Source organism: Cryptomeria japonica, chromosome 10 (assembly GCF_030272615.1).
Source record: "Cryptomeria japonica chromosome 10, Sugi_1.0, whole genome shotgun sequence".
Taxonomy (NCBI): Eukaryota; Viridiplantae; Streptophyta; class Pinopsida; order Cupressales; family Cupressaceae; genus Cryptomeria; species Cryptomeria japonica.
Window position 1 is genome coordinate 169,521,221 of NC_081414.1, and position 14,886 is coordinate 169,536,106.

General features: G+C 36.4%; 1 protein-coding gene across 1 annotated transcript; it reads right to left on the reverse strand.

Annotated features, from left to right (window-relative positions):
• Positions 1-10,363: 10,363 nt before the first annotated feature.
• Positions 10,364-10,720, reverse strand: LOC131045224 (PHD finger protein ALFIN-LIKE 3-like). The gene has a single exon (XM_057978772.2). It carries the CDS (start codon positions 10,718-10,720, stop codon positions 10,364-10,366), a length of 357 nt encoding a protein of 118 aa, XP_057834755.2.
• Positions 10,721-14,886: the final 4,166 nt, after the last annotated feature.

Genomic DNA, 14,886 nt, shown 5'->3' on the forward strand with positions numbered 1-14,886 from the left:
GAAGTTACAAGCCTAGAAAGTCAACTGAAAAAACATGTTTTTCAGTATTCCCTGGTTTTCTAGACTTTACACTGGTGGCTGACGACTTTTTTTGTAGCCAAAATTGATAAAACGAAAAGGGTTTTTTAAGGATGTTCCCAGCTTTCCAACAATATAAGGCTTGTCTTATTTCAACTTTAGTAAATAATTATTATTTATTTTCTAATTGAATTCAGACAATAGTTCTGATTGATATACTAATTAAAAAACACTCATAACTTTCAAACGGTATAACATTTTTTGAAACCGAAACATGCGTCACATCCTATGCTTCGTCTACTATAGGGAAAAATTTAAAAAAATTAAATTTCATAAGGTTTTGACCAAGTTAAGGTGGTCAGACGTAGGAGTTTTTGAATTTCTGAAAAGCTGTAGTAACAAAATCATAAATAATTATTTAATTCATAAAAAATTAAAAAAATATATGTGTCACATCCGGACATGAGTCTAATACTTATATTATAAATATTATAAAAAATATTAAGATTTGATTTTGATTAGGGTGGTCAGACATACGTCTACTTCTTATTTTTTTCCTAAAATTTTAGTACCACTGCATTGAAATTTGAAATTTTCATCAAATAAGATTTTTTTTTTCCAAAAAACAACTAGTAGCTTAGAAACTACATTCAATTTTCTATATGTTCTCTTCTTACATATTTAAAAAAAAATGCTCACAACTTATTCAAATTTTCATGTCAAGTTGCATAACTCTGATTTTTCTGAAATTTCATTGCCACCTAAGGGCCTGTTTTGGCACACCTTGATCCTGCACATACCCCTTCCATTGATAAGATCTTTCTCTTTAGGTAGTTCAACCCTTTTCCAAGATTTAGGCTCTGATACCAATTGTTAGGCCCAATATGGAAAGCTAATGTACTGAGAGGGGAGGGATGAATCAATACTTCAAAACTTTTCTTTGATAATAACCTTACTGTTATGCATAAACAAAATAGTGCAGTAACATAAAATAAAACTAAAATCAATAGACAACAATCATACATGATTCACTCCATAACACATATATTTTGGTCACGCAGAAACTCTTGGTTAGAGAGAAAAACTGCGATGGGGATGGCACCCACAACTTCACTACTGCAATAATAAAGAATGCTCGGTTAGAGCTACATTTAGTTATTTCTGATAGCTTACCCTGTTAGGAGTATCAAGATCAGTTAGATCTACCTTACTAAAGGATTTTACAACACTATATAAATGTTGCACCTGGTCAAAGGATTTACAATTTATAGACTTGGTTAGAGTCTTTCACCCTGTTAAAGGTTTCTCTTACAACTTCAAAATATTACAATAAAATCATTACAAATGTCTGCATCTTTACATCTGAAATGTTATAGCAGATTCTATGTGCTCAGAATAAGATTACCTAGCTTGTAGCATACCTCGGTAACCCATATTGTAACTCGGTAAACCCTTCTGTTTACTCTGTTCTTCGACTATTCACTGATAACCTTCTCGGTGACCTCTCTGTGTCTCTGTAACAGTCTTCTTTCATGCATACACACACATATCTCACATCTCTTGTATATCTCCTTTTTTCTAACCCTAAAATCATGTTGTATAAATAGATCTCTTACAACGATGATTTGATTCATTGCTTTGATCTTACAAAAAGATTCCTCGAATGAATAACTAAACAAAATATTTCATTGGCTAGATTGACCTTGTAATCATACACAATCTCCTAGTGCAATTTCCAATGCAAAAACGGTTAGATGTGCCTCGATCTTGTAACACATTTTCATGTGCATGTCCAGATTCAATGTATCTGGTAAAACGTTTCACTCAATGAATATCAACTTGGTGAGTTAACTTTACCACTCGGTAGCCATGAAACATTACTCGATAAACAGCTCAGTGAATACTGTGTTCTGTGACTGCTTTCTTTTGTAACCGACTAGACTGTTCATACCAACTTCTCTGTGTACCGACTGCATGATTCAGTAATACTAACCGACTAGAATATATAGTATGACTTTGGATATGAACACTCACTTTCTCTTTATCTTTCAAGTCTCTCTCCCTCTCACCCTCTATCTAGATCTCTCTCTCCCATTCTCTCCATCTCTCCCTCCTCTCTCTCTCTCTCTCTCTCTCTCTCTCTCTCTCTCCCTTTATCTTTCTCTCTCAAATCGCTTTCCCTCTCTCTCTCTCTCAGGTGTCTCTCTCTCCCATTATCTCCCTCTCTTTCTGTCTCTCCCTCCCCCATCGTCTATCTTCACTATCCCTCACATTATAATCCTCTCTCCCCTTCACTGCCTCTATCTCTCTCTCCCATTATCTCTCTCTCTCTCTCTCTCTCTCTCTCTCTCTCTCTCTCTCTCTCTCAGGTGTCTCTCCTATTCTCTCCCTCTTCCTGTCTCTCCCCATACCATTCTCTTTCTTCCCTCTCCCTCTCTCCCTCATATTCTTTCCCTCCCCCTTGCTCTCTCTCTCTCTCTCTCCCATTGTCTCAAGTCTCTCTCTCTCACACATTCTCTCCTCTCTCCCTTTCTCTTTCTCTCTCAAGTCTCTTTCTCTTTCCTTCTAACACTCTTTCTTTCTCTCTCAAGTATCTCTCCCCCTCACCCTCTCTTTCTCTCCCAAGTATCTCTCCATCTCTTTCCCTCTCTCCTTCCCCCAGCCTCTCTCTTCACTCTCCCTCTCTTCCTCCCAAGATTAACCTAATAGAGAGAGAGAGAGAGAGAGATCCTGAGTGAGAGGGAGGAAGGGATGGAAAATGAGTAAGATACTAGAGAGAGATCCCAAGTGAGAGAGAGGGAGGAGGGGAAGGGTTGAGAGAGACAAAGGGAGGGATTGAGAGAGAGAGAGAGAGAGTTGAAGTGAGATCTGGTATCTTACTCATTTTCCATCCCTTCCTCCCTCTCACTCAGGATCTCTCTCTCTCTCTCTCTATTAGGTTAATCTTGGGGGGAAGAGAGGGAGAGTGAAGAGAGAGGATGGGGGAAGGAGAGAGGGAAAGAGATGGAGAGATACTTGGGAGAGAAAGAGAGGGTGAGGGGGAGAGATACTTGAGAGAGAAAGAAAGAGTGTTAAAAGGAAAGAGAAAGAGACTTGAGAGAGAAAGAAAGAGTGTTAAAAGGACAGAGAAAGAGACTTGAGAGAGAAAGAGAAAGGGAGAGAGGAGAGAATGTGTGGGAGAGAGAGACTTGAGACAATGGGAGAGAGAGAGAGAGAGAGAGAGGGAGGAGGGGAAGGGTTGAGAGAGACGAAGGGAGGGATTGAGAGAGAGAGAGAGTTGAAGTGAGAGAGATGGAAGAAGGGAGGGGGAGAGATACTTGAGAGAGAAAGAAAGAGTGTTAAAAGGAAAGAGAAAGAGACTTGAGAGAGAAAGAAAGAGTGTTAAAAGGACAGAGAAAGAGACTTGAGAGAGAAAGAGAAAGGGAGAGAGGAGAGAATGTGTGGGAGAGAGAGACTTGAGACAATGGGAGAGAGAGAGAGAGAGAGAGAGGGAGGAGGGGAAGGGTTGAGAGAGACGAAGGGAGGGATTGAGAGAGAGAGAGAGTTGAAGTGAGAGAGATGGAAGAAGGGAGAGGTTGAGGAAAAGGGAGAGATAGAGAGATCTCAAGTGAGAGAGGAGGGAGGAAGGTACAGCTATCTTTCTCTTTTTCTCAACCCCTACCTTCTTGTATCTCTCTCTCCCCCCTCTCTCACTTAGGCTCTTTCTCCAAGCTCTCTTCCTAGTATATCCCCCTCTTTCCATCAACCCCTCCCTTCCTCCATCTCTCTCAATTGATCTCACTCTTTCTCAAGTCTCTCCCTCTCTTTCCATCACCCCTATCTCTCCCTCAACCCTTTCCCCTCTCTCTCTCTCTCTATCTCGCTCTCTCCCTCTCCTTCAACCTCTACCTTCCTCCCACTCTCTTTTGCTTGGGCTCTCTCTTTGGTCTCTCCCTCTCTTTTCATAAAACCCACTTCCTCTCTCTCTCTTTCTCACTCTCTCTTAGGTCTCTTCCTCTCTTTTTATCAACTCCTACCTCCCTTTGTCCATCTATCTCACTTGGGCTCTCTCTTTGCCTCAACCCATCCCCCCATCTCTCACTTAATATCTCTCTACCTTCGATCTCTCCTTCTCTATCCATCCCTTCCTCCCTCTATCCATTATATAGCCCCCTCTTCCCATCAACCCCTCCCTTCCTCCCTCCATCTCTCTCACTTGTCTCTCCCTCAACCCATTCCTTCCTCCCTCCCTCTCTCTTTCACTTCGATTCTCTCTCTCTCTCTCTAGATCTCTCTATCCCTCGTATTTTCCTTTCCATCAACCACTACCTTTTTCCCTCCATCTCTCTCACTTTCTCTCTCTCCCTAATATTTCCCCTTATTTCTATCACAAAGAGCGAGAGAGAGAGAGAGAGAGAGAGAGAGAGGTGAAGAGAGAGATGGAGGGAGAATGAGAAAGAGAGAGGGAGGAAGGTGGGTGTTAAGGGAGAGACTAGAGGGAGAGAAAACACAAGTGCAAGAGAGGGAGGGAGGGAGAGAGAGGTAGATACCTAAGAGAGAGGGGGGGAATGTAGGGAAAGAGGAGATACTAGAGAGAGAATGCTAATACGAGCATATGCTTAACTGAAATTTATCTGTTTGAAAGTTATGTGAATTCTCTAAAAATGAGAATCTGCATTATAAATCCTCGATATTTGAAACCACTCTCAAACATCTTGACAATGGATACATAAAATATAATGTAAAGTATAACAAAGGAAAAAGAAAAATAGAAATGTGACATACTTAAATGTTATATTTTATGTATATATTTAGAGATAGAGGAAGTGACAAAGAAGGAAAATTTATAGTTTCAAAATTCAAGATGCACTTTCCAAAATGCGCACGCCAAATTTGGTGCACTCCTTATTTGGTGTGTGCCCTATTTGGCATGCGCCAAATACATTAGGCGTGTCCAAACCTTAGGTTCAGCACGCCAATCCTATTTGGAGCATGCCAAATAGGGCGCATGCCTTATTTGGCATGCCAAAGGGGCTTGATGGGGTCCAAAAAATAATTTGGCATCTTTTTGGTCCCCCATCTTGGTGCCTTTGCCCATTTATCTTAGAATTCCAATTGACAGAGGTCTGCGAAACAGCTTTGGGATCCTCTGAAGACTAAACTGGAGCAGAGCACTAACTCTTGGAAAGGAAAATGATTGTCATGGGCGATTCGATTGGTTACATTTAGTTATTTCAGCTCTCCCCATTTATATCCTCTCTTACCTTGCTCTTATTGCACATATGAACTCTTTTTTAATCTAGAAAATAAGGGATTTCTTTTGGGAAAATTCAGAGGATAGGCATAGAATCACTCTTATAGACTAGGATAATATCTGTAAGCCAAAGAATCTAGGTGGTTTGGGTATTAAAATCAACACTTACAAAACCAAGCTTAAGGAGCTAAGCTTGTGTGGAAAATGACCAAAGATCCTTCAGCAAGATGGGTAAAACTAATGTATGCAAAATACATTGTGGAGGGGCTACCTACCAATTTTATGAGATTGAATAATTTGCCTAGAGGATCAAGGATTTAGAATTTCATTATCATATGCAGACCCCTAGTGGCTGATTACATATCTTGGGATGTACATGATGGCTCCTCTTTCTTATTTTGGGAGGATTCTTGGGGTGGTTATCCAAACACTGATAGTCAGATCTCTATTCAAACCACAAGAGATTGGTTTAGACTTAATTGGGGAGTATTCATCAAAGACTGTGTTGCTTTCTCTGAGAAAGACCCTATGGGATGGCAATGGAAAAGTTTTAAGGGGCTTTCCCTTCCTTCAAATGAAGTTGATCAACTCTTACACATTATTAAGAATAGGCAACTGGACTTTAGGAATGACCAGGACTCTTTAATTTGGACCCCGTCCAAATCAGGCCAATACATAGCCAAGGATGGCTATAACCTTTTAGCTAATCAAATTGAGCATAATGACCTTCAAATTAATCATAAAATCTTTTGGAGAAGTAGACTTATGCCAAAAGAAGGGGTCTTTTCTTGGTTAGCCATGAGAAAGAAAATTCTCACTGCAGAAAAATTCAAGGAAATAGGCTTTCAAGGTCCCTCAAGATGCATTCTTTGCAAGGCATATGAGGAATCAGTGGATCATCTCCTCCTTAACTGCCATTTTTCGACCAGATGTTGGAGGTGGCTCTATGATAAACTGGGATGGATCACGACCCTTCCCAACGACATTGTCTCCATTTTTCAAGGATGGCCAATTAGACCCAACGATGGTCTCCTTAGTCCACTTTGGGAAGTTAGCTCCTCAAGCCCTATTTGGGAGATATGGAAAGAGCACAACAAGAGAATATTTGATAACAAGGCTAGAAATGTAGAGTCGATTATTAACTGTATTGAAAGCTCCATTATAGAGATTGTTAATTACAAATTGGCTCTTCACCCCAACCTTAACAGGGACTTCACAGATTGGGATGGAAGGGCTAGACTCAAATGGAATGGTATTAAAATTCCCCCTTTTATGGGAAAAAAGATGAAGAAAGAAGAAATGGTGTTTGGTATCCACCAAGATCAGGCTAGTTAAAACTCAATTTTGACGGTGCATCGAAAGGTAACCCAGGTCCTTCTAGAATAGGTTGTGTTATTAGGGATCATGGTGGTTCTTTCCTAGGCAAATTAGCTCTTCCAATCCCTCTGGATACAAACAATGTGGCAAATATCAAAGCTCTCCTTACGGACCTTGCTGAGTGTTCCAAGAGAAATTTTAGGGACATTGAAATTGAAGGGGACTTGTCCTTGGTGATTAATGCAATTAGATCTGATAAAACTCCCAACTAGTACAAGCTTTACTAGAAAAGATTCTATTGTTGCTGGCATTCTTTGATAATTATTCATGTAGGCATATTTCTAGAGAAGCAAACTTAAAGGCTGATCTACTCTCTAAGTCAATGACATAAGAACGATCATTTAGTTGGGTGGGCAAATGACTATAGATCAAACACTATGAATAATCTGCTCATTTTTTATTATTATCTCTTGTCCAATGCAATTTTGAGCTCAACACTAGAGCAGTCTTCAAGTTGGTAGTCCAACATAATAAGCATAAAATTCATTATCTGGCTTCAGTCAGCATAGAGAAAAGTTTGGGACATCTAGTTGGATGGTGACTCGACACAATTTGATCTAGAACTGTGTACGGTAAACATTGTTATTGGATATCAGCTAATCTTGAAAATGCATTTACTCCGTAAGCTTTATGGTTGTGGCTCCCATGAGCTTCGAAGTCGCTCTAATGTCATCATGCATTTAAATTAAAAATTTTAACGTTAAAGAAGTGATCCTATAACAAGAGTGGAGTGGTCCAGCTGGTAGCTGATGTGGTTCTTGATTTTCTTGGAAGATAGTTGTATCCAATCATAGCCGTTGCCAAATTTTTCCTTGTGGCAGATATTTCCTTCGAAGTAAGGTTGCATTTATGTCTCCTCTGGAAAATATTTCCAAGCAAGAAATCAAATCTTATTCTCAAGATTCGCGTCGTCCTTTGAGTAAGTTGTCTTGGCGGAACTTTTTTAAAAACAAGGGCCATAGCCATATCAGTTGACGGTTCTAATATTTCCCACTTTAGGAGATGGCAACTCCCAGTTTTGGCAAGATTTAAAAAGGTTCTTTTTCCGCCAAATTAGCAAGAGGCTCTTCTTTAGCAGGGTATGATGACATGCATCTATCATCGAGATTTTCTCAGACTTGGCAACCCTCAATCCCATTCTCCCAACGGTTCCAGCATTTATGGCTCCATCACCTTTCACTTGCTTGTAAGGTGAACGTGGTGGAGTATAAGTTATCATTCTCCATACAACAGATTAAATAGGCATTGCAGATAATTCTCCTGACCGCAAGATTGGAGTGTCCCTTCAATTGAACTCCTCATTAATTTGGCAGGTTTTACTCAAGCGAAATAACAGGCCTTTTTATGAAGGCTTCCTAATCACTTCATTTTATTTTCATCTAATCTTCTCATCTTAGTTGCTTGGTTTCTTTGACAGGAAGCAGAGTCTTCCTTCCAGTTCTCATGGCAATGGCAGAATCGTCGATGATCATCATTAGACTATACCCGAATCCGATTTCCTGCTTCGGGGTGGACACTCCGATCTCTTTATCAAGTTCTGTTCGTCGGTGCAATTTCAAAGAAATATCTTAATTGAGGATCAAGAGACTGCTCTACGCGGTTAATTCCTCGGTCATTCTGGCTACAAAAATGATCCTGGGACAAGGCCATCTAGATGGGAACGAATGTTATAGAGATAACACACAGATTTCTTCAAGGTTTGTTGCTTATGTCCTTGACGCTGGCTTCTCAAAAGCCATCACTTCGGCTCTTGCTGAGGAATTGTTTGAGCCTGAACTATTGGGAGGGTTGGACAAGGTTTTATATTATGCACTACCTGGCTCTAGCGTTCCACGGTTGGCCGATGTTGTTGCAATCCATGACTCCGGAGATGCCTTCAACTACTATCCTCTGCTTTTGGACCTCAAGGGGCCTGCTCTGAGAAAGCATAGACAAAATGCAAGAGCAGCAGTGGAATTCTTCAAGTGGAGAGTCCTTGAGAACCGACCAGAAGACTCATTCAAGGAGAAAGAATTCAAGGAGTATGCTGCTATCAATGGTTTACTCCCACCTACAGAACCCAATGATCCTATCCATCCGAGTGGACCATCTCAGACATAAATGCCAAATGAACTTGAGAGTGGAGGAAGTGGTGGTCTGTGCCAAGATAGAGGTTGAGCGGGTGAACTTGGGCGGCGCGGCCGGAATGTTGGTCGTAATAGTAGTCGGGGCAGCGGAAGGGGCCGTGTTAGTGGCGGAGCACCTGGCTCTCCAAGCTCTTCTTCCACATCTTCTGCCTAGCTCCTTGCTAATACTAAGATATGGTCCCGTTTTACTTTTGAATCTTCAGTTTGATTCTCTGTTGTTGATTTCGTGATAGTTTTAATTTTATTCAAGACTCTTTAATACTATCGCAGATTTTGACATATCTACAATCTTAATTACCTGTAATTATTAATAATGAAGTAATATAATCTTTTGGCTTTGCCGTTTACTGATCAAAGAAAAAATATTGAGATAATCCATCACCCAAAAATCTCAAGATTTCACCTCCTATACAAATCACCTCCATGCAATAAATATACGGTGAATTTAATGAATTGATTAAAAAAAATTATTATAATAGATAAAATTTAACTCAAAAGTCTGCAATTAAATCTCCTAAATGCATATATATTATACTCAAGTTTTTAATTCCACCTCAGAGAGCTTGGGATCCTTCCAATTTCCAAGTAAATATCTGCACGCCCGGAAAAAGCTATCCCCATTCCAATGTAACTCTGGAAACAAAGATTTCTACTCAGAAGCCTACAACAGTGCTAGTTACAGATTTCCAAATCTAATCTATCGAGGTATAGCGTTTATGATTTGTTAGAAAGGTGGTGGAATTAATTTACAGCTCTGACAATAATGCTTACCCTAGATTTCAATAAATTCTAAATCGAGGCTATTAATTATTAAAGTTCAGTATTGTATGTATTAAGATGTTGAAGAAAACGTTAGGGCAATGTTTCACCAACAATGAAAACAAATTTAAATTTCAAGGGTTTTGCAATAGAACATCAAGCCCTCCCCCAAAATCAACTACAATTCATAGCTTCATTAAAGTGACAATGCCTTCAACAATAGAAAAAACTGGTATAGTCTGTTTAGGCACTCAGTATCAGTGTTAAAGGAATTCTGGAATTGGCTTAAAAAACCCATAAACTTACAGTATCTTTAAGAAGAAAATTAGCTGAGAAAATAGCTTTGAGACAATCACTACCAGCCAGAAGAGAAACCAAAGAAATTTGAAGGTGATTTTACTATTTAATGAGATTATCTACAACAAGATGTTTGTCATCCCCTTACACAAAAACTTGTTCTTAAGCCCCACAAATAAAAAGGGGCAAACATGACTTTTAGACAGTCATTGTTTGATCATTTCCCCTCAATAAAGAAACCCAATTGAGAGATCTGCACTAAAACATAAAAGGAATCCCATGACCCTTAAAAGTTTCATCTTGTAAAACTGAAGAATTTTACAGAGACACAAAAAAAGCCCTAAACCATTAGCCATGTGTATGATATTTTTCCACCTTTTAGGTGGATCAGAATGAGCATATGTATTGTGCCATATCATCAGCCTCCTGTGAGCTAATATTCACACATCTGCAATGGAGCCATTCTTCACAAACATCACACAAGGTCCATTTTTCATCACCATCCTTTTCTCCACAGATTGGACAATGTGAATAGCCTTGATCACTTCAATCTTCACTTTGGTAAGGAGACACTCTGTCCATCACTGCAGCCATGGAGCCATACATGATTATTCTCAGCAACAGAGAGCTTCCAACTCTTTTTTGAGATAACCAGTCTCATGTTATTGATTCCCCAAACAGGATTTGGAAGCATTGAAAAGCCCTCTTGTTCAGGAACAACTTTCCATGATTGATCTGGAAGTCTATAAAGCCCCATAAAACTCTCATCTTTTGGGTCACATTGATTGTATAACTCGTCAAAATCTTCTGTAAGAGCTTTTATTACGCCCTCTCTGTGGCGCTTGAAATCTTCATAAATTTCATCCACAGTATTAGGCATGCCTGAGTACCAACTGGAACCGCCTTCCATGTCTGACGTACTACAAAAGAATTGATTAGGAGGAATAAAAACAATCCCTGAATATGGGGTTCTCAATATGCTAAATTTAGTACAGTGTCATGTACAAAAGATGACCAGCTGATCTTAATATAGCCTTCTTGGCCTACGTATTAGGACCTACATGCAATATGTAATAAAATTGCATTTAAGAGTTTTTATAGCACGTTGAATCAGCTGAGAGAATAGTTCTCATTAAAATTTCTCATTTATTAAATAAATTGAAAATTATAACAGTTGTTTTGTAATTTTTAATTTGATTGAGTGTATGCTTCTGGATTAGACGGTACATGATTAGGACAAATCATGTACTCCCTCTCTCTCCTCTCTCTCTCTTTTTAGTTTGTTTACATACCAAGACAAACTAAAGAGAGAGAGAGAAAAGAGAGAGGGTACATGATGAGGACAAGTGTTGGCTCATTCATTTGCCTTCCATCTCTTGAGTTGACGCTTGTTCTAATCATGTACCCTCTCTCTCTCTCTCTCTCTCTCTCCTCAGGTTGTCTTGGTCTCAATCTTATCTATTCAAAAGCATACACTCAAATTATGCAAAAATTCTCACACAATCGAATTCAAAAGCATACACTCAATCGATCTTAATTTTTAATTTTTTAATAAATGACAAAAAAAAAATTAATAAATTATGTCACATATAGTCATTTTTCTTCTTGGCATGCTACAGAATGATATAAAAAGACATTGATTTAATTGCAATTTTACTCTCTTTTATTTGTTTTTTTTCCATTTTGAACAAATTTAAATTCAGGCCATATTTTTTGTGCCATTGCATTCAACACTGCTACAAGTGGAAAATTCTGGAGAAGAAATTGTCAAAAATCAATTGAAATTTGGTAAAAAGGAATATAGGTTTTTGTCGTTTTAAAACTGCTGCGATTTCTCAAGAAGGGTTTTTCAAAATGGAAGAGATTAAATCTGGAAGGACGGTCATCGAGATCTAACAATAGTGAGGAACGATTTTAGAACGCTGGAAAGCTTGACTGCACACGGTGAAATTGATAGACTTCCCGCAAACAATTAGCAGGGTAAATTATTTATTTTAAGCTGCAACAGTGTGTATTGTGTTTCTGTCATCTTTGAAGCACATTATAGAATCATAGAATTATAAGAATATTTGTAAAATTTTATTTGAATAAAGATATTAATCGCTTAAAATAAATGAATTTAAAAAATAATAAATATTTCATTTGCTAGCACAAAATCTCTTACAGAATATTTACTATCAATTTTGTTAATTTCTATAATCCAGTAACAGATTAATCGCTCAAAAAATTCACAGAAAATAAGCTATTTGATTTTTTATTTTTATTTTTTTGACAAAAGGCCATGGCTTATAATACACTTACGGATTATTTGATTTTTCAACTATTTGATTTATGACAATTAATACACTGGATTATTTAACAACTAATAATATAAGCAAGAAATTCCAATGTGAGGAAAAACCTGCAAATGTTGAATTTCTATTCAGCTTCAAGAGAAAACATTCCTGCAAGAATTTCAATCCTAGTTGCTACAACGATCTTACATATATAGCTTCTTGATGAAACATCAATTATGCAAGAGAATAGAAACTTCCCTCACACAACACAACCTAAGAGAAACATTTCTTGCATGATGCAAACTGGAACTTTCCTTACATAAAGTGAGAGAAAGGAAACTCTAACTCAAACTATCCACACATAAAACCATTCTTGATAATAACCTCACAACTCTAATAAACATTCTATTTACAAAATAAAAAATATCCTCTTGCTGAACATCCAACATGAGCTGCACTCGAGCAACTTAGACAAACACACTTTCACAACTACAGAAAACTCAACAAATTTGTCTTCTTTAATTTACTGTTTTTGAAAAGTTACTTTGTTTGAGATTTGTTCATACCAATCATGATATGATGATTTTTAAGTGTATTTTATTAGTACATTGTGAGATACTATGTATTACTAACTATTTTCTTTTTACTATTAATTTAAATTATTTTGAATAAAGTAGAAGTAATTATGAGTATGGATAAATTCTCATTTTATAAATTAAAATATAATTTAGTAATATTTTGGTAGTCAATTTTAGGAGTTTAACATTAAACATTATATATAATTATAGAGAAAATTATTTGATCATAAGTAAAAACATAAAAAAATTATGTGGATATTTATTTTTAATAAATTATTTGAATTTTATTACTATTAGCAAATATAAATTTGGATGGTTTTATAGTTATTAACAAAAATGAAAATTATAGGAACAATTATGATATATAATTTTTAAGGGAACAAAAATTTTCTTCTACATTAACATGTATTGTTTCATCTTTACACAACCAAGTTTTTTGTTGTTTTGGTATGTTTTTTTACATCTTTATCATTGTAAGGTCACTACTACAATTAATATTTGTGAGTCCTTTAACTAATTATTGTCGATTATACTTTGAACCATGTTACAAATTATCTATCATGGTGAAATAATTACAACAATTAATATTTGTTTATCTTTGCCTAATTATTATTAATTATACTTTCAACATAGTCACTACATGACCCTTATTTGAAATTGTTAAATTTGAAACAAAGATATTCATTTTAGCTCTATTGCAACGTGGAAAATCTCACAACCCTCATACTTAAACATAACCTATCAAAGTTCAAAAAGGAAAGAACATAAACAAAAAAAGTCTTAAACATAATAAACACAAAGATTTAATAAAATTAATTATCAATGATAGAAAGTGAAATGAAAACACTTCTCAAACACACAAAAAAAAACTCAAATAAAAATACCAAACAATTTTGAATTCCAACACAAATCTTAAAAACTTAATTATATTTTTTAAAACATTCTCTACAAACAAATTAGAAGTTAGAAAATAAAAATCTCTATTTCTTATCAAAAAAATCTTGATTTTTTCCCTTAAAGAAAGCAAAAATCAATTTAGAAAATTGATTGTTAAATCTAGCAATCTAATAAAATAATAGTCTATGTTCAATTAAAAGATAAAGCTCTCCAAAATTAACTGAAAGAAAGCCATAAAACGGGGGCTAGAAAGAGGATAATGTTTAAGATTTAAATAAAATTCAAGTGAAATCAAATCAGAACTGAAGTGGAAGATATGGCACAAACCCACCCTAAAAGAATGATTCACTTCAAATTTTATATATATTAGTTGAAAAAGAAATTATTTTATAATATATAATTTGAAAAATTTTGAGATACTCCCACCCAGAAAATCTCCAAGACTTCACCTTCTATAAATATCGCCTCCATGCAATAAAAAAAATATTATAATAGACCAGATTTAACTCAAAAGTCTCCAATTAAATCTCTTAAAAACAAATATATCCTACTCAAGATTTTAATTTAAAAACAAATATATCGTACTCAAGATTTTAATTTAAAAACAAATATATCGTACTCAAGATTTTAATTCCACCCCATAGAGCTTGTGATATTTCCTATTTCCAAGAAAATATCTGCACGCCCCGAAAAAGCTATCCCCATTCCAATGTAACTCTGAATTAGTTATGAAGGTGGTGGAATCAATTTCCAAGTTTGACAATAGTGCTAAATGCTAATTACAGATTTCCAAATCTAATCTATCAAGTTATAGCATTTATGATTTATTCCAAAGGTGGTGGAATTAATGTACAGGTTTCACAATAACGCTTAATCCAGATTTCAAAAAAATTGAAGTCAGGTCTATTAATTGTTCAAGTTCATTTTTGCATGTATGAAATATGCATAAGATGAAGGAAGAAAAAGTTAGGGCAGTGTTGGCAACTTCTATCTAGTTTATACAATGTATCGATATTTTATGCATATAATAATTGTTATACATATATGACAACATCCACCACATCCTATGCATACAATACATGTTACCCATACATTACATGTTACATATATATATAACTGCATGCCTCCATACCATTCATCATAGGGGCTGGGTAGACAAAATCAACTTCAATTCATAGCTCAATTGTAGTAACAATGCCTTCAACAATAGAAAAAAATGGAATAGTCTGTCTAGGCACTCAGTATTAGCATTGAAAGAATTCTGGAATTGGCTGAAAAAACCCATAAACTTACAGTATCTTTAATAATAAAATTAGCTGCATTCA